The sequence below is a fragment of the Artemia sp. Qi Xiang Cuo genome, chromosome 5 (genome assembly GCF_049724085.1).
Source record: "Artemia sp. Qi Xiang Cuo chromosome 5, ASM4972408v1, whole genome shotgun sequence".
NCBI lineage: Eukaryota > Metazoa > Arthropoda > Branchiopoda > Anostraca > Artemiidae > Artemia > Artemia sp. Qi Xiang Cuo.
Genome location: NC_142798.1, coordinates 47,455,667 through 47,476,260, shown reverse-complemented (window position 1 = coordinate 47,476,260; position 20,594 = coordinate 47,455,667). Strand labels below are relative to the sequence as shown.

Genomic DNA, 20,594 nt, shown 5'->3' with positions numbered 1-20,594 from the left:
TGTGTCACGGTTATTGGCTAAATATTTATTTATTTTTTGAACATCAATCAGTCACACAACATGAAATGACGGAGTGGAGGGAAAAGAAAATAAGAAAAGCAACACATGAATAGGTAAATATGGTCCTAAGAAAGACATACAAAAATACTAAACACTATCAAATTAGAACATGCTAAGGTTGTCGATGGCTATAAAAGTGATATCACCAAGAGCTATAAGGGACGCTGGCATGCCTTTCACTATTTCAGACTTATCAGAACTGAAACCAAGACCAAGATTACATAACTAAGGTGTACTGAAAATATCACATATTCTTTTAAGGTTCCGTTTGAGATTTATCAGCCCTCAGTCATCAGTATAAAGCTCATCAGCATAATTTGCTAAAGACAGATTCCATCAAAACTTTATAAGATTAGAGACGTGGGTAACTTTTTTTTTAGCATCCAACACACAGCTATTGAAGAGATTAAGGGAAGAAACTGCCCCTTGGCGTGCACCATTCAGGGGAGGAATGAGTTTCCTATGTGGAACCAAGGGCATGTTTTTATTCGGAGGTAGTTTCAAGTGTTTACATAGTCGAGAGTATGTGTCTTGGAGATAATGAATCACCAAGGAATTCAGTCCTCGTTTATCCGCTTTAATATCCGTTCATCCCCGGGGACTTATCCTTCCATACTCACGACAGCTTTTAGCCTAAGAGGAACCGTATGCTTATTCTGCTTTCTGGAACTGTAGATTCGGAAAGAGAATGTGATAGGGAGATGTTTAGATAATTTATAGTCAGAAATAACCCTCATTAGCTCAGCAGAGAGATTGTGGGATACAAGTGGCATGATCTGGGCTAGAGGTTCGGGTATAATTGTGTACACATGTGAAACCACAATCTTTCACTAAAACGTTAAAATAATCACCAAAGAAACTCATTATCGTTGACACACGAGCTAACTGATGAATCACAGGAAGGCGCTCGTACCCAGCTTTGATTGAGTCCCTTAAAAACCCGTCAAGCTCATTCCGACAATGTAAAATTTAATTCAAAATAAGTTAAAATTAAGTTCTTTAAGCTTACAGTCATCTAGATCACTGGGCACCTGCTTCATAGCAGCAATAAGCACGATTCATCAAAAGAGAGTTCAGGACAACTTAACTTTATCGAAAACTTGGCTGGGAGTATGTTTAGTGGCAACGACAAGCATTCATTCCCTTTTTGCTTCAGCTGAGTCAGCTTATTCCTCGGTCAGCACAGGGAAAAAAACCAACTATAAAGGTTTTTCGTTCCGATGGACCATTCCAACCTTTGGGAGGGTCCTGAGGTACCAGTGACTACGAAAATTTGGAGGCAGGATTTAGCTGGTTTGACTATTCCTATGACCCAGCTTAAGGTAAAAGTCCATAGTAAAGTTCTCCAGCTATCGCGACAACTCATTCATTTTGAATGCAAACCTGGTGTGTACAGCCTCTTCTACGGTCAGAACTTCATTAATGCTCTTTGTAACAAATTTAGGCATGGGAATGTTTTATTTCGTAGATGTGGAAAGAGTTTTTGTATATGCCAAAAACGCTGCCCTCGTCTTTCATGTAGGTTAAAAGGCGGATTGAAACGTTCAGCAGCACTTAGTGACTTTTTAGCTTGCAAAATTATGTTTCAATTATAGTAAAAACTGTTGTCTTTACTATTTGTTCAATTTTCACACCATTATTCATCCATTTCTTCAAATAATTTAGCACCGGGCTTAGAATCCACTTCTTGCTGATATCGCAGAAAATGTTGCAAAAATAACCTCACTACTGCAAGGTCATCTATAGAAAGCAAAAGTAGATAATGCTGCTTTTCTTTCGAAATACCTGGTATAAAGGATGATGAGATCTAATAGTTGGTTCATACAGATGGGAAAACGATTAGGGAAAACTATCAAGGATTGACGGGAAACTGTTCACACTCATGAGAAGGTGTTCCAACGCACCAGACGTCATTAAGGGGAGCAAAAACTTCAAACCAATACAGCATGAATTGTTCAGACTCAGAAGCTTTAGCCTTGACAGTATTTTCAGCAGTTTTAGCTAGCTCCAGTTTGCTAGAATCTGAGGAATTAGTTAATTCAGAAAAAAATAAAACGAGATGGCATGTCTGCCCATCATTTTCCGTTTATTATTTCCCATTTCAGGAAATTTCCTGCCATGTTTGTTGTTTTTTCTTTTCGTTTTTATATTCTTTCTGACAAGTGTCAAATAAATATAAATAATTCTCAACCATGGCTATAAGATTTTGGGCCTGCGGATGATTTATTCATCCGCAGACCCATGATTCTAACTTTAAAATATTTCGCCTTGGAATTCCCATGAAACCCATCGGGTTCCAAGGGAAAAAGTTGTAAATAATTCAACAGAAAGACATGACGGGAAAACGATCGATCCTGAAAGCAGGATTGTCACCCGGTGAGAAAAAACTCACTAGATTCTTGAAAAACAATACCCCTGTAGATGTGGAAAAATACCTTTAGATTGATGTTTTGTTTTTTCTCAAGTGAAAATTACACTTAAAATTTTGAGAAATGCCTTTTTGCATCTTTATGCAGAGAATAGAACAAAATCGTTGCATTCCCGTTTGTTCCCAAATTGGTACCCTTGGCTTATACCCCGATCAATGAAAATTGGTTATTGGTGATCTAATGAAAATATTTGCTTTTTGTATTTTTTTCCCTTGTCGATCCAAACCCCAGTTTTTTTTCCCCAAAAGTATAGAAATATTTTCTTTTTACTCTGAGCTAATATAATTACTTGGACACCAGTGACAATTTTGAAAATTGCTTTTTTATAATTTTATGGAGAAAATGAGTCCCACTCTTCACAAATTTCGATGAGCATCTATATTACTGCTGCTTAAAAAAGAGGCACTTGTTAATTATACAGAACACACCCAGAAGTAAAGTAATGTTAATCCTAATGAAATATGCCAAAATATGATGAAAATATAATACTTCAGATTTTATAATACTATAATTTGAGCTATATATTTGCACATTAGGGGAGATGTGGGGTTAAAGCAACCTAATCTTGCCCCCACCCCACTAATGTGCAAATATATAGCACAAGTTATACAAGTCCAAATCATTCTGTCACCCGTTATTTATCTTTGTGGCTATGAAACTGGTTTTCACAGATCGTACATTATCCTTATTATCCTTAGCATACTTTCATCCTCAGACCTATCCTCAGGGGCTGCGTGGATCATGTTAAATCTAAAGATACAGTTTTGGAACCCAAACTCAAACTTTCGATCGAACAAATTTTGGGAAAAAGGAGACGTGGGAGGGGGGCTAGTAGCCGTCTGATCTTTTTGGTCCAATAAAATAGACGCTAGAAATTTTAATTTCCGTTCAAAATAGTCCTCTCTTGGTGTTCTAGAGCCATTGGTTCGATATGATCGCCCTGGAAAAAAACAACAACAAAATAACACGCATTTGTGATTTTTCTTCTGGTAAATAATACAAAGTTCAACACTTTTGCAGATAGGGGCTTAAAACCTCTACAGTAGGGTTCTCTGATATGCCGAATCTAATGCTTTGATTTTAATTAAAATTCTTTCACCTTTATTGGGTGCTTCCTCCTTTCCAAAATCAGGCAAATTTTCACATTTTCTTAGCCTTTTGTGGGTAAAACTAAGCTTAATAAATCTTATATATTTTGAATCAACATAATAAGCCGCTGATATGTTGATTGATATAAAAATTTATTTTCTAGAATTTCGGTTACTATTAGCCTTGTAGCTCTGTTCTTACAGTTCGTTACCACAAACTGTTTGATAGGTTAGCACATAAATCTAAAAGCTTAAAGAACAGGACATTATCTGCATTTGTCAGGTGTTTCAATTACAAATAAGAGAACTTGGAGAATTATTGGAGTTTCGATTAGATATCAGAAGTAGAAATTAAAATCATTAGACACCTCCCAGGGTAGAACCCCCCCCCCCCTACTCCAAACAGACTTCAATCATCAAACTATAATCGATTTAATCTATCTAGTTATATTAAAAATCCTTATATAAAAAAGCACTAAGTACTATTTTCTTTTTAAGTGATTTTTTTTTTTTATTTAGAAAATTATATTTAATGTATATACCTTCTTATTTTTGAATTACTCCGTTTCAGTTCTATATGCAGATGTAGAGGGTGTATTCATATTCATCATTCACTCCATTTTCAAAGGTTTTAACAGAAGAAAATCTAATTTAGAACTGATAGATTACAGAGAAAAAAAAATCATAAATATGAAGACAAAATTTGACCTGAGTAAATGCTGTAATATAGGAAGTATAGAATATTTCTGTAGTTTTGCGAGTAACTAAGTTCGCCTATTATCTTGATGATAACGCTCTGAGGTCATATCTAATATGAACATATGGTGGGAAATCGGAAGTTTCAAAGGCGGTATATTTGCATAAATGCTAATCCGGATGATACTAGGACTGTGGTGAATCACTGTTTTTTTTTTTTATTAATTAGCTTTTTGTATGATTTATTCCATTAAATCATGAATCTACGCACTATATTGTGAAAATCACTAGATTTTAAAAAAATCGCTAGTTTTAGAACAAAAATCACTCTAAATCACTAGCTAGAAAACAATCACTAGTCAACAAAAAAATCACTAGAAATCGTGATAAATCGCTAGAGATAGCAACCCTCCCTAAAAGGGATTCCTTTGAGGAATGATGGAAATCCCATCCGTGTAATGCCCGTGCCACATCATAGTCACATCTATCGATAAAGAAAGCCAAATATCATGAATGGCATGGCAATTTTAGCGTCACACTTGTATTTAAAAAACAAAAAATTAAAATTGCAAAAATTAGTTTAAAGAGTTTGCTCCAATTGTAATTTGTGTCCAACTGTTCTCTACTAATGCTAAGTTTTCTTAACCTTTGTCAAATTCCCCTCCGAGATAAAAAAAAAACCGCTGTTCTAAGTTTCCATCTTTTATAGTTTCAAAAAGTATGCCTTAAACGTTGACTCTGATTGGTCAGTCAAAGCTGAAATGACTGACCGTTGGCAGAAATTGCCAACGACGAACCTAATTGTCGCTGTAGTCGTGCGTATTTTTGATTTTATCGACAGGTGTGACTATAATATGGCACAGGCATAAACTAACTATAAGTGCCTTGAATGTTTGGCGGCTAACTTAAGCTATTAAAATAGAATTCAGAATTAGCTCTTTCAAGATAGGTGTGAACCGCCTTTGATAATATACCCCATCCTTGCAAAAATACCAGCACAAAAAAAAACAGGACAAACAATCAGTCATTGAAGATGGCGCATCCTAGATGAAAGTTTGTGCAAAATGTATGAACTTTTAGAGGTTTTGCGAGTTCAGGGTGCTAGAAGGTTTGAAAAGTAATGTCACTAAGGCTAAAAATAAGTGAGGATGAAAAGGTGACGTTGGGTAACGAAAAGATTGATTAGGTGGGCAGCTTCACTTACCTTGATAGTATTATTAGTAAAGATGGTGGGAGCCTTGGGCGCCCATAAGCGGAATTTTAGGGGGAGGGGGCTTACCTGGTCTAATTAGCACTTCCATTGCTTTATAGGCCTAATAGAAATCTCAAAACAAAAATATAAGACAGAATCATTCAGCCAGGGCGAGGGCTGAAGCCCCCCTCTGTCCCCCTCATATGGGCACCCATGAAATGTTAAAAGTAGAATAGCCAAGGCTCAGGGTGTTTTTTCACAATTAAAAAAAAACTTTGGAAGAACAGGAAGACAAGTCTGCAAACCAAGATTAGAATATTGGAATCTACAGTGATGACGATTGTCAAATATAGCTCTGAAGCATGGGTGCTCCGAAAAGCGGATGACGATTTGCTAAATGTTTTCCAGAGAAATTGCCCACTGATTGTTCTGGGTACCCAGCTCGCCGTATTTCAAACAGTAGGTTGTACAAAAGCGTGGTTCAGTAACGCTTTCTAGGGCTATAATGAGAGAAAGGTTGAGATGGCTAGGGCACGTTCTACGGATGAAGGATGACAGATTTCCGAAGATTGTCCTTTTCGGCCAACCGTATAGAGCTAAACGGACAGCAGGTCGTCCGCAGTTGGGCTGGGGGGATGTCACAAAGAAAGATTTAAAGGGAATGGGAACTTCTTCGGAAGGTGTAAAGAGGGAGGTTTTGAATAGATTGGCATGGAGGAGGAGTGTGCCTATATGAGTTGGCCTCAGGCGGCTTAGCGCTTTGGTTAGTTGTTAGTATCATTAGTAGTATATAGTAGTGACCAAAATATTGAGCCAGTGAAAAGCTTGAGCCGAGGGACGCCTGAAAAAAAAACACATGCACACGAAGCTTGCCTTAATAAGAAAACTGGAGAAACCCTCTTTTGTCGCATTTTTTACACCGTTCTGAATTTTTCCTCGTTTGTCCTCCTCTGTGTTTTTCTCGTACGCCAGGACATTTAATGAGCAACATTCTTGTCAAATTGAACTCTCAAAAAGAAGCATATGACTAATGTTTTCTTTAATTATTTGGGATTTGCATATGAAACCCGCAAATTTTATTAGCAAACAACAGATTTATTATCAGAACAAGAGAGCTATAAGCCTATAAGATCCCCCGTATATGCCCTCACTATGTGCACTTTTTCAAAATAAGTGTGTTTATTGGTTTTAGACATACAGTTACACTGGTACTATATTTTATTTATTCTGGGAAATCAAAAAAAAAAAAAAAAAAGCAAAAAAAAAAAAAGCTATAAATCCTGCTTTACTCCCGGAAAGAACACCAATGAATGCTAAATCTTATTAAGTTTCGGAACTCAAATCAATTTTAATATAATCAAGCCTTAATTAACCTTAGAGGTTTACAAATGCACCTTGTTTGACTACAAAAATATGAGCAGGAAATTCCGATTTGACAAACTGATATAATAGCACTACGAGTGACACAAATTCCCAAACCTCGCAAATTTGAGTCCAAGGGCAATATTATTTAAGAGCCTTACACTTGCCCCAACAAGAGTGTCTTGCTTCATCTTGCTGAGGAAAAGATTAAAGGTGAATTTTTTTCAGAAATTTCCGCACAAATAAAAGTAAAGAATATCTTGGAAAAAAGGAGACGTGGAGACTCGCCATTCCAATAAGAAGAACAAATAACAAAAGATACTTATTTTTCCGCAACATTGCTGTTTAGAGAATCTTCTGCAGCAGTGCAACAGACTGAACAATCCAGAACAGGCGCTTATATAGATTTGCAGAAAAAGCGTAATGGAGGCTGGTTTTGAGTTTCTCTGGTTTGATAAAGTTTAGTACCCTCTACGGTAAGTAGTCGTTAGTAGGTTGTGTGCGTAGCCGTCCAGGGGTCCTTAATGTGACAAGACCGTCATATTCTTCAATCAAAACCGAATTAAAATTCATTCAAATATTAAAATAGTTTTACATTTGTAACAAAAATATTTTTTTTGTAAAAGAAATTTAATAAGTAAAGAAACTTTAAAACATAAATTCCAAGTCTAGCTGTTGCTCGTTCATAATTGTAGTTTAAGTTACTTCTAATAGTTTTGGATTATAGTGGGTAAAAGTTAATAATGAAATTAAACGAATAAAAACATTCAAGACTCATTTTAGTATTAAAAATAAAATGCTAGGACTATTTAGATTGACTGTGTTTTTTTAATTTACATTATTGTTCATTAGGTATTACGTAGGAAATAATCATCCATATGCCGGCGAGGGCGGAACTGCTTCCCAGGTTTGAGCTACTCTCACAGGTTGAGGGTAAGTAATTGAATGGGAGGCATGAGCACCAGGGTTTGGGGTTTTGAAACGAAGTTTCTCTTGTTGATGATGGTGCAAATTGAGAAAAGATTTCTGGCCAATAACTGTCTTGACTTTCTGATTCCATGCATTAAAAGCCGCGAGAATATTATGGTCTGGGGATTGTGTCAAGTAAGGAGGTTGTCTTTGATGGGATGGCCTAGAGATTGCTTCATAACACGGCTTAGGTTTTGGTCCATTATAATTCACCATATGGTTCGTATAGTATGCAGGGTTTGAACCTGGAGCTTGTGGGTAAGTAAAGTAGTTTGGGTTTTGTGGCTGTAACCATCCACCTTCGGATGGTCTCGAATACGAGCTACCGTAACCTCCTATCTGAAGAGCAACATTATTCAAGCTATTATAACGTTGTGAATTGATTCCTCCTGTAGTAAACATATCGCTTTGCCCCGGATCTTGATTAATCTTCCCTTTATGGAAAGCAGTCCAGGTGTTACCGCTAGAACCGGAGCCTCCAGTGACATCTGGTCCATTAGATTCACCTGTTTTTATCTTCAAAGCAGTAAGACAAGAAACGGCTGCTATGCAGAAACAAACCTGAAAAAAAAATTGAATGAAACAACAATACATTTGGAATTAGTAGATTGTATGTATACTAGCTGAAAGGACAGATGAAAATAACAAATATCTAGGGCATCATCTAAAATTCAGTGTTCATATTATTCAAGATTTTCAGCAGAGCGGAAATGCTTTAGGGGATTGCTTCTGAATATTGTCATAACTTTGAACCTGTATGATACATACCTATCCTTATAATTTTTGAACCAATGTGAGTATCTCGAAGCGTAAGAGCCTTTGGCTGTTCCCCGATTGATGTGGTCTTTCCTTCTTTTATTTGTTGTTAGGTTTTTTTACTCCACAGACAAGACGCATATTTTTATTATTCGGACTAAGAATCAAAATGTTGATATTTGTCAAAGATTTGGACTGGTTTGTGCAGAATTTGACCCTATTTTTATCCGAGTTTTTAGATGCCAAATCTGAAAGACTGTTGTAACCAAATCCAGTAGGCTAATAGGGTAAAAACTTACAAGTAGAAGATAGTCCCACCAAAAACTTACATTAATACAGCAATTCCATTAATAGTATGCATAAAATTCCAATAATAGTATATATGGGAATTCAGCAAACGGAACAAGGTAAATAGAGCACTAGATTCCTTATTCAAAGATGTGCTTTCTTACCATAGGGAATTAAGTGAAATCTTATCCGCTTATGAAAATATCGACCGGTGTGGTGAAGCCTCGCTAGACAAAATGTGATAAATATACCCAAACTATCATAATCCACCACATTAGTTCTCTGGAAATATACCAAAATATCGGCAAAGGAATCTACCAAAAATTATAAGAGGATTTAAATTGAAGCTATACAACACTCCGGCAAAATCCATCACTTGCGCTTTACTGAAAACGGTTTTGTATTTACTTGAAATAGTTTATAATTCAGATAGTTTGATATTGGTTAAAGCTAGGGATGTTTTTTTTCAGTTTATCTGCTTAAAAATAGAAATGTCCGACTGGACTTCAGATGTTCAACAAATTTAGAATTTTTAATAAAAGTTTTAGAACATTTCTGATTTTGTGTAATAGACTTTAATAAAAGGTTTAGTTATAGATTTTTGAATGGATGTCAAGGGAGATTATCATTCGTATGAATTAAACACCCACACAACTTCTCGCGTTTGATAGGACTGAAACAAGTTTTTTTTTAGCTATTTAAAAAAGCTTCTTATTCTAATTAAATGGCCCTTGGGTTCGGGAGTCATTCTTTTCAGGAGTCGTTCCTAAAAAATTGAGATAAAAAATAAAAATTTAGCTTAAAAAGTAAGGTATTGAGGATGGGGGCAACCCTCTCATACGCGGAATAATTTCTGTTTGTTTTGAGTTTTAATGCTGTTCCTTACTTTCAGTTGAAAAAACCTGTTTTTAAAATTTTTTATTTCTGGTCGTTTTTCCAATAATGCCACGTAAATCCGGTTCCCCCTCCGTGAAAAATTCCCACTCCTCAAGGAAATTCCTCCGTGAAAAGGGCTCCTCTCACGTAAAATACACCCGCCCCCCCCGTAAAATTCACTCGGGACAATTCCATCCTCGCTCAAATCCCCCCTCCTGTAAATTTTTTGCGGACGATTCCACCTGAAGAATTCTTACCATAATTTCTTTTGAAAAAGACTTTCATTTTAATCACTTTGCTAATCACTCTGGTAAGCTCCCTTCTGTGAAAAACAACTTTCTGGATCCCTCCCCCAGTGGGAAGTTGCTTCCGAGGAAAAATCCCTCACGGAAAATTTCTCCTAAAAAAATTCTCATGGGAAAATACCCCCCCCCCAGCCCATTGAAAATTTTCCAGGCAGTTCAAAACCCGCAGAAAATTCCCCTCGGAAATTCTCCGGGAACATCTCCCCATGCAAAATTGAGTCAGCAGAGAGAAAGCAAGGCAAATAAAAAGAATTTCGCATAGGAATTCTGTGAAATCCCCCCAGTGTAAAATTTTCCCCGGGAATTTTATCCCCAGAAACTTCCCTCTCCATGATAATTCTCCTCATCAAAAACTACCCTAGCAGAAATCTCCCCTCCGAAAATGTCCGTATACTTTCCAATAACAAATACTATACGTATACAATGAGCAAATTTCATGACTCGCAGCTGCTTCCCAGGGGCTGTGGGTGGTCATTTAACCCTCAAAGGCACAGTCATTGGATCTTTCAACTATGCTGCACAGATTGGTTACCTCAAAATTTTGATCAGACGACTTTGGGGACAAGAGGGGCGTGGGAGGGGGGCTAGTTGCCCTCCAATATTTTTGGTCACTTAAAAAGGGAACTAGAAGTTTAATTTCCGTCCGAATACGCCCTCTCCCAATCTTCTAGGACTAGGGATTCGATACGATCACCCCTGAAAAAAAAAAAAAAAAAAAAAAAAATAGAAAATGAATAAATAAACACGCATCCGTGATTTTTCTTCTGGCCAAAAAATAGAAAATTCCGCATTTTTGGTGACGGGAGGTCGAAACTACTTCAGTATACGCTGATACGCTGATACGTTCCCTGATACGCTGAATCTGATGTTGCAATTTTCATTAAGATTTTTTTACTTTTTAGGGTGTGTTTCCCCCTTTTTCAAAAATCAGGCAAAAATCAATATATTTGGAATCAGCATAAAAAGACAATTCTCTTGATGCATCTATTGATGTCCAAATTTTGTGTTTCGGTTACTATTGGGCCAAATCACTCCCTACTTACAGTTCGTTGCCACGAACTGTTTGATAAATTTACTATCGGTTAATTGCACAAATGTTAAAAATTTTGCAGGGCATATATCCTGAGCAATATTAAGAATACCAGAATTACAAGGGCTAGAGTGGGGAGATGGAGCATTCCCGCTTCCATGACTCTAAATGTTTGTTATAAAATTAATGCAGCCTTAGTATTGATGAATTACGCCAATATTTCAAATTTTCCAGAGCTTAAATTTTCTCTAAAATTAAAAAAAAGTAAAATTGTAAGTGCAGAGTGGGAAGGAGGAGAAATTCTCTTTGGACAACTTTGTATCCATCAATGCTTTTAGTAATTGCGTTCAAAATAATTATTGCATAGATTTCGTTCAATTCGAAATCCAGGTTCAGGACGTATTTTCGACGTAATACCTTAAATTAGGTATTTTTTTCCAAGACCACACTGCCTTTCCATGACGAACAAATGAACGTTCAAATGGAGATAAGTCCATTTATTAGACAGTGGAAACAGATACAAAAGTCTGGATATTTCGACCACATATACAGCGATCGCCATCAGCGGAGGTACTAAAGCATTAAAATTAAAACTAATATTTATACAAAACAAAATAATTACTTCCGGTTCATTTACTAGATTTGTCTGAGAGAGTTCAGTAAGTGGGTTCATCTGAAGTCTTGAGTTGTAAGTTTCTTCTTTAATATTGCCTAAATGTAAGTTTATTTTCTAACGAAGGTGGCAAAATATTCTTAGCCTTCTAATTCCAAAAGGAATATTTTTGAATTTATAGTTTTATACTTGATTGGCCACATCTCCCCATATATACGATGTATTTTCGACGCAATACCATAAATTAGGTACTTTTTTTTTCCAAGACCAAGGTTGGTTTTCCAAGGTTGAGGACAGTTCTTGAACTAACAACTTCCCGGAAGAACATTCAAAAGACTATGTATGAAAGAAAATAGAGAAAGAAATTAAATCAAACAGTTCGTGGTAACGAACTGTAAGTAAGGAGCGACCAGGCTCAATAGTAATCGAAACTCTAAAAACCGGAATTTTTATACCCGTAGATACATCAATAGAATCAGATTTTTATGCTGCTTTTAAAAATATAAGTTCCATTAAGTTTAGTTATACTCATCAAAAGTTACGCGCCTGAGAAAATTTGCCTTATTTTCGAAAAAAGGGGGAAACACCCCAAAAAGTTATATAACCAGAATGAAAATCCCACTATCTTATTCACTGTATCAGAAAATCCTATTGCGGAAGTTTCAAGCTCCTATCTGCAAAAATGTGGAATTTTGAATTTTTTTTGTCAGAAGAAAGATCACGGATGCGTGTTTATTTTTTTTTATTTTTTTTTTTTTTAATTTCCCCAGAGGTGATCGTATCGATCCAGTAGTCCTAGAATATCGTAAAAGGGCTCATTTGAACGGAAAATAAAAATTCTAGTGCCCTTTTTAAGTGACAAAAAAAATTGGAGGGCAACTTGGCCCCCTCCCACGCTCATTTTCCCCAAAGTCACCCAGTAAAAATTTTGAGATAGCCATTTTGTTCAGCATAGTCGAAAATCTAATAAATATTTCTTTGAGGATGACTTAATCCCCCACAGTTCCCTGGGAAGGGCTGGAAGTTATGAACTTTGCCCATTGTTTACATATAGTATTGGTTAATGGGAAGTATAAAGACGTTTCAGGAGAGATTTTTTTCTGATGGGGGGGGGGGGGGGGTATTGGATTGAGGGGGTTACGGGGGAGGATTCTTCCATGGAGGATGTTTCCTTGGGGGAAGGGACATTTCTATGAAGGGGGCGCCGGATTTTCCAGCATTATTTAAAAAACGATCAGAAATAACTGAAAGTAAGAAGCAACATTAAAACTTAAAAGAAACAGAAATTATTACGTATATTAGGGGGTTCGCCCCCTAGTCAATACCTCGCCCTTTTCGCTAAAGTTTATTTTAGTAGTTTCAAAAAAGCTATCTATTCTAATTAACAGGCCTATGTGAATCAGGGGTTTGTGATTCGAGCAAAATTTGAACTTAAGCGTAAAGAGCAAGGTATCAACTAGGGGGCAAACTCCCTATTATACGCAATAAAACATACGAATATAAAAGTTCGTTACGTAAGTTAATTCGTAAGTTACGTCAGAACAAAATTTCGAGAAAGCCATTTAGCCAAAAAAATAAAATTAATATGCAAATTTTGTTTTAATTATTCATGTACGGTGACCCAAAATCAAAGCTGCAATAATTCAAAAACGCTCGGAAATTGAATAAAAAAAAAACAAGTTTTTTTTAACTGAAAGTAACGAGCGACATTAAAACTTAAAACGAACAGAAATTATTCCGTATATGAAAGGAGCTGCACCCTCTTCAATACCTCGCTCTTTACACTAAAGTTTGAATCTGTCATATAAATCTATTTTTTAAAACAATAAAAAACTTTATCGTAAAGAGCGAAGTATTGAGGAGGGGACAGCCCCTTTCATATACGGAATAATTTCTGTTCGTTTTAAGTTTAAATGTCGCTCCTTACTTTCAGTTAAAAAAAATTGTTTTTTTTATTAATATATATCAGAGACGGTGCTCAGCACTCTCTATTTTTGACGCTTTAAACTCTTATATATGTGATTTTGACGTGAGCGTACGTTTTGGAGGGTCAGGAACTAGATTTTTTTGCCACTTCCTCTCTCTCTAATATATTAAGTAAATGTAGCTTTCATTTAAGTGTTCTCATTGTGAAAAGAATTTTGAAAAGTAGGGATATCTGATGTAAGTTTATACTATTTGTGCTTTTTGTGTACTTGTCCGTATTTTTGGCTTCAAAATACACTTTCTCTTATCTTATTAGAGTTGAAGTTTCCTTTCTACCACCAATAGCACGTGAAAGTCTCAGCTTCATTCCCCGAGTTGCCCTTAGGATATTGCAGATATGCTGTTTTGATGATCTGAGAGCTTCAACTCTATCCCCCGAGCTGCTCCCAAGATTTCCTAGACACGGTATTTTGATAACCTCAATGCACATAGTGTCTTTTGATTTAGCTATAAAATCTCCTCCAGGAAAGAGTTCAACTTTTAATTACCAGTCCCCCCCCCCTCCTGAATGCTCCCTGATATTATCAATTATATACCCCAAGCCGTTCCCAAGGTATTGCAGATACACCATTTTGACATTCAAAGTGTCCATAAAAAGTGTCTTTTGATGTACCTCGCCAATTTAAGCTCTATTCTCCCTAATTTAGCGCTAATTTGAAGTTTCCTTTCTTTCTCAATAACACGTGAAAGTCTCAGCTTCATTCCCCGAGTTGCCCTTAAGATATTGCAGATATGCTGTTTCGATGATCTGAGAGTTTCAATTCTATCACCCAAGCTGCTCCCAAGATTTCCTAGACACGGTATTTTGATAACCTCAATGCACATAGTGTCTTTTGATTTAGCTATAAACTCTCCTCCAAAAAATAGTTCAAATTTTAATTACCAACTCCCCCCTCTCCTGAATGCTCCCTGATATAATCAATTATATACCCCAAGCCGTTCCCAAGGTATTGCAGAGACACTATTTTGACATTCTCAGTGTCCATCAAAAAGTGTCTTTTGAAATACCTGGTTAATTTAGCTCCCTGATAGCCCTAATTTAATCTCACTAATTCTCGCTAATTTAGTCCCACAGGAGCTTATAGTGCACAAATATTGTTTGATGGATTAGCCACATAAATTTTTTACCCCCTTCCTCTTCCCCAAACACAAAATTTCAAATTCCCCTGCCCCGTTATCGCCCTCCTTTCCCCAACAGCTCCTTTAAATTTGGCTTCAGAGCCCAGCGCACTCATAAGAAATTCCAGATATGCTATTCCGAAGACCGTACACACAGTGTCTAAAACGTACCTCTCCTTCCTATCTTAATCGAAAATTTGAGGTTCACTTAACCCCACTCCTGTGACTTCCTGAAATTTTCAGCTCCATCTCTAAAGTGATTGTCGAGATCACGCAGATAATTCGGAAATTTTTGTACAAATAGCATCTTTGATTTAGCCTACTCAGTATGCAAGTCCCCTGGGCTGTACAGCGAGAGGGGAATCATCCCGTTCCTGAATCCTGAATCCTACTCAGTATGCATACCGATTCCAGAGAATATCCTTGGGAGACAAAGTTTTTGGGTCCTTTTTCAACCAACATTCCATGTGAAATGCCCGGGAATTTTTTTAGTACTTTTCGGGCCCTTTGTGGGATCTGTATAGGGGGGTAACCAATATTTTGTGTTTTTCTTGTGTATTTAGATTCCCTCAGAGGACTTAAGAATATAAGTTTTGAGCCAGTTAGGAAAAAGAACAATATATTTTTTACCCCTTTTCGGCCACAATGGGGGAGGGATATAGCCCAAAAATTTCATATGTATGTTAGCCTCCTCTTGTCCCAAGGATTTATGGGTGTTAAGTTTTCAAATAACCAGGCAAAAAAAAAGCTTTCGGGTGATTTCTGGACCCCTTTTCCTCCACCATAACAAAATATTGGATCTTTATTACCTTGAGAAGGATCCCTGACAGGGGCGGATCCAGGATTTTTTTTAGGGGGGGGGGTGCAAAATAGGTTGATACAAAAAAATTTAGGGGGGGGGGCGCAAAATAGGTTGATCCAATAAACTTGCGTTATGAGCAAGTTTAATTAACGCAAACTTGAGGTAATTAAGTACATTACACTACTTTAGACTACGCTAAGGGGGGGGGGGTGCGCCCCCTCGCCCCCTGGATCTGCCACTGATCCCTGGGAGTTTCAATCAAATCACAGACCTAACATCTAACACGCCTCTCTTTTCCAATATAAAGTATACATGTAAACAATTGCCAATTTACATTATTTAAGGCACTTGCCTTAAGGGCTTTCAGTGCCTGTAAACCCTGGATGCATATTTATTGAGCTTTCTGATGGTTTTAAACAAAATAGATATCATACAATTTTGATCAGATATTTAAGGTCATCGGTGGGGGTTGGTTGCCTGTCCTCTTGCTACTCGAACAAGTAGCTGGCTGATATTCCGAGAAATATATATTCAATTTTGAGGTATGAACTCCGGGCTCCAGCATATCCTCCCAGATAATTCTCCCCAAAACCTCCTCCGAAGAATCCCTCCTCTCCGAAAATTTCCCCTATGAAAAATTTCTCCATCAGAAAGTCCTCTCTCCCGGAAAATTCTCCCAACATGTAAAATTGAGCAGCCAACGGTGAATTTAGACTTATAAAAAGAATGAAGACGCGAAGGGATCGCAGAAGCGGCTTGGATCAATAGTAACCAGAACTGTACAGACAATTGATATATCAAAAGAGTGACATTTTACGCTGATTCCAAATATGCAAAGTTCACTAAGTTTAATGTTACAAATCAAACGCTATCAGCCTAGAAAAATGTGCCTGATTTTGAAGAATGAAGAAAACGCCTCCAAAAACGCAAGTAATCTAAATGAATCAGACGATTAAAGTCAGCATATTAGAGAACCCGATTGTCAAGTTTCAACCTTCTAACTACGAAATATGGAATTTTACAGGTTTTTTTTTTTTTTACACACTAGAGAGATCACGGATGTGTTTTTTTTTTTTTTATATATTTATGTATATATATATATATTTTGTTTCTCAAGTGTGATCGTGTCGAACTGATAGCCGTAGAAAATTGAAAGAGGGCTCTATCGAAAGAAAATTCAAGTTATAGAGCCTTAAAATGGGCCAAAAAGATTGCGCCACGGGAAAGTAGCGTTTTCTTTTCCCAAGGAGAACCAAGGCGCTATCAATCAAAATTTTGAGATTGAGCCACCATGTGGCACCACTTCCTTTGCTTTTATTTTGACTATTATTCGCTTTCATTAAGATTATTGTATAACTATATGTTAAACTTCCTAGTTTTGGAGGTCATGGGGCTGCACGGTGGTGGATCTGATCCTAACGACGGACATAGTCAATTCGAAATAATCAGTTAATATAGACAATTATTTGAAAGCTTTCCTCATAACGCTTTGTTCTCTGAATGAAAATTCTGAGAACTACGGAAACGGTATTTCCATAGCCGCTTAGTTTCAGAGGTGATTGAATAAAAAAGGAAGAAGTTTTTTTTCAATTGAAATTAAGGAGCAACATTAAAACTTAAGACGAACAGAATTTTTTACAGATACGATGGGACTGTCTCGTCCATAACCCTCGCCCTTTACGCTAAATTTTTAAAGTTCTTTAACAATACTTTGCATTCAAATTCAACGACTCTTTTGTTTTAAAAGTCGCCCTTAAAGAATTGTGACAAAAAGTCAAACTTTAGTGTCAATTTGGTTATTGGGAAGTATACAGACGTTTTCAGGGGGATTTTCTTCTGGTAGTGGGGGGGGGGGTCGGGGGTTATATGGGAGGATCTTTCCATGAAGGAAGTTTTCATGGGGGAAGGGACATTGCTACGAAGGGGGCACTGGATTTCCCAGTATTATCTAAAAAAAAGATAAGAAATTAAATAAAAAAAAAGTTTTTCAACTGAAATTAAGGAGCAAAATAAAAACTTAAAATGAACAGAAAATATTACGTATATGATTGGGTTCACCCCCTAGTCAATACCTCGCTCTTTCAGCCAAAGATTTTTTTAGTACTTTCATAAGAGCTATTTATTCTAATTAACGGCCTTTGTGATAAGGGGTCATTTTTAAAGAATTGGAACAAAATTCGAACTTTAGCTTAAAGAGCAAGGTATTGACTAGGGGGCGAACATTCTAATATACGTATTAAAAATATATGAATATGGAAGTTCGTTACGTAATTTATTTCGTAAGTTATGTATATTTATTACTAATAAAAACGTTCGTAAATAAAATTAAACAAGTTTCGAGAAAGCCATTTAACCAAATAAAAGTAAAATTAATATTCTAATTTCGTTTTAACTATTCATGTAAGGTGAGCCAAAATCAAACCCTGCATTAATTCAAAAACGTTCAAAAATTAAATAAAAAAAACAAATTTTTTTAACTGAAAGTAAGGAACGACGTTAAAACTTCAAACGAACAGAAATTATTCCGTATATGAAAGGGGCTGTCCCCTCCTCAATGCCTTGCCCTTTACGCTAAAGTTTTGACTTTCTCACAGCTCTATTTTTTTAAAACAATAAAAAACTTTAGCGTAAAGAGCGAGGCGTTGAGGAGGGGACAGCCCCTTTCATATATGGAATAATTTCTGTTCGTTTTAATTTTTAACATCGTTCCTTAATTTCAGTTAAAAAAAACTTGTTTTTTTTTATTTAATCCAATAAAACCAATGGTTATAGAGCATTGCATAGTTTATTCGCAGAATATCGCATATAATTTTTGTATAGGAAGGGAACTATTTTAGACAACTTGAACAACCTTCCTAATGTACAGAACTGTATTTTGGAAAATTATACCTTATCTCGAAAACAGAAACACTAAACCAGCTTTTTTTCTCCAATATAGTTCCGCAAAACTTAAAGTTTGATATTAAGAGTGAGGTTTAAGGGGATAGTAGCCTTTCTTCTGTTTATGATACCGTCAAAAACAGAAATAAAGAAGAAAAAGTCTTTAAAAACAGCGGCATTAAAACCAAAAATTAATGTGAATTATTCTGTATCTGTAGGGATTTACCCCCTCCTCATCACCCTGCTCTTTAACCTAAAGGTGGAATCTTTGCACCCGATATCTTAGGAACGACTTCTCAAATACAAGGTCAATTGGATGGGTATAAAAAACATTTTTCGCGATTACAATTACTATTATCATTTATGTGTTTATTCTCACTATACAATACTATATTGCGTGGAGACACATTTAGAAAACACGTAAAAATACAAATATTAAACATGCATATCAAACATAAAAATGGAATTTATCTTATTATCTTATAATATTTTTGTTGTGCATTTGACTTGAGTAATAAAATTTTCACTTCAAATCTCTTAGAAAGCAGCCAGTAAGCAAAACACTTACCATTACTTACATATATTTGCCGTCATAAATGTTTTCTGTAAAGCATTATTAAATTTAGCGTAAAAAGTGGGGATTAATAAGGGAGAAGGCCCTCATATACCAAAGGATTTCTATTCATTTTCAGTTGTAATGTTGCTCCTTACTTTCGGTTGAAATAATTTAGTAACAGAAAAAGAGGGATTTGCTTTTTTCACTTTTTTTTGTTTAGTGTTTTTAAATGTATTTTCTTATATTGATAAATGGGTTCAACTAGTTTGCATCATTTTGGCTCAATCAATATTTAACCTTTATACCAGAAGAACTTTCTCAAAAATTTCCTAGGGAATGTCGTTGTTGGAATTAAGATTTTGGACAACTCCTTTATCCCTCTGTCCGTAATTGTGACTCTGAAGAATATCCATCAGATGAGCTGAAAAGTAAAAAGTTAGACCAGTATGTGCAAGAACAACCCAAGAAGAGGAATTTTCCACCAGAGAAAATATCAATAACAACGAAAAAAGGCTACCTGGTTTATCATATTTTTGGTGGTTTATTCCTGGGCTCACTAGACTGAAGTGAAGTCATATTGGCTACTATTGCTCCTATATAATAATTATGAGAATCCATATGGATTCTATTCAAGGTAATATTTTATAGCACGTAATTAAAGACTATAGAATTGGAAAGCAGTAAAATATTGAATAAAGCAAATAATGCAAAATCAGTAAAAGTCACTTTTTTGTCCGTGACGAGGAATAAATTCGTCATTTTTCTTTACTTACTTTATTAGCTTTTTTAATATCGTTTATAGGCCATTTGGAAAGGTGTAAAAAGGATATTTTATTAATTGTGTTTTCGATAAAAAATTTTGCAACGTATTAGGGTAGAAGTCAACTCTTGTATGAAAGAACAGCTGTCTTCCTTTTTTGAAGATCAGTATTATTTTGTATGGGACAAACATTTACGAATTACCATAATAGGAATCTTCTACAATTTTCTCCAGCAATGATCAATATTTGAGTGAAATGCGGTAATTTTGGTTAGGACGGTTGAAAAAAGGCTCACAGACAAAACTGTGGCAAATTAAAGTGTATGGGGGGGGGGTAATTTTTTGAAGAGACAGATATCATATACAGCGTTTAAATAGTTTTCGACTAATTGGCTCTCTCAGAATCTTTATATACTCGCAATTTGACCCTACTTGACCAAACTTGTTGTTTTACTGCATAAAATGGTAGTTTTTTGTGACGCGATCTCTTTATGACTTAAAAGGGCTCTAGAACTGTTAGTTTTTGTGAAAATAAGCCCTTACATGATAGATAATCTAGCTCAATATATTCACTCATGGCAGAAAAAGGGAGACACAATGATCATGCTATTCGTATTTAATGGCGATTTTTCCGCTGTAAATTTTTGTCTATAAAAAATGAATGGTTATCTCGAATTTGAAATAAATAGTATTTTGCCCCTGCGTGGGCTAAAATTGATGTTCTGTGGCATAAAATGGCCATTGGCTACGGCACGATCTTTTTCGTGAGTGAGGAGGTCACTGCATGTTTTCAATTCTATCCAAACAAGCGCCTTACCTATATTATA

At 36.0% G+C, this 20,594-nt stretch overlaps 2 protein-coding genes across 2 annotated transcripts in view; one reads left to right on the top strand and one right to left on the bottom strand.

Annotated features, from left to right (window-relative positions):
• Positions 1-20,594, top strand: part of LOC148952201 (uncharacterized) — a 71,701-nt gene that overhangs the window by 2,169 nt on the left and 48,938 nt on the right. The window lies entirely within an intron of this gene.
• Positions 6,794-19,652, bottom strand: LOC148952202 (uncharacterized). Its single transcript, XM_089088876.1, has 2 exons — positions 19,525-19,652; positions 6,794-8,357 (listed from the first exon to the last, which is right to left on the bottom strand). The coding sequence occupies exons 1-2, from the start codon at positions 19,534-19,536 to the stop codon at positions 7,698-7,700; spliced, it is 672 nt and encodes a 223-aa protein (XP_088945002.1). The 5' UTR covers positions 19,537-19,652; the 3' UTR covers positions 6,794-7,697.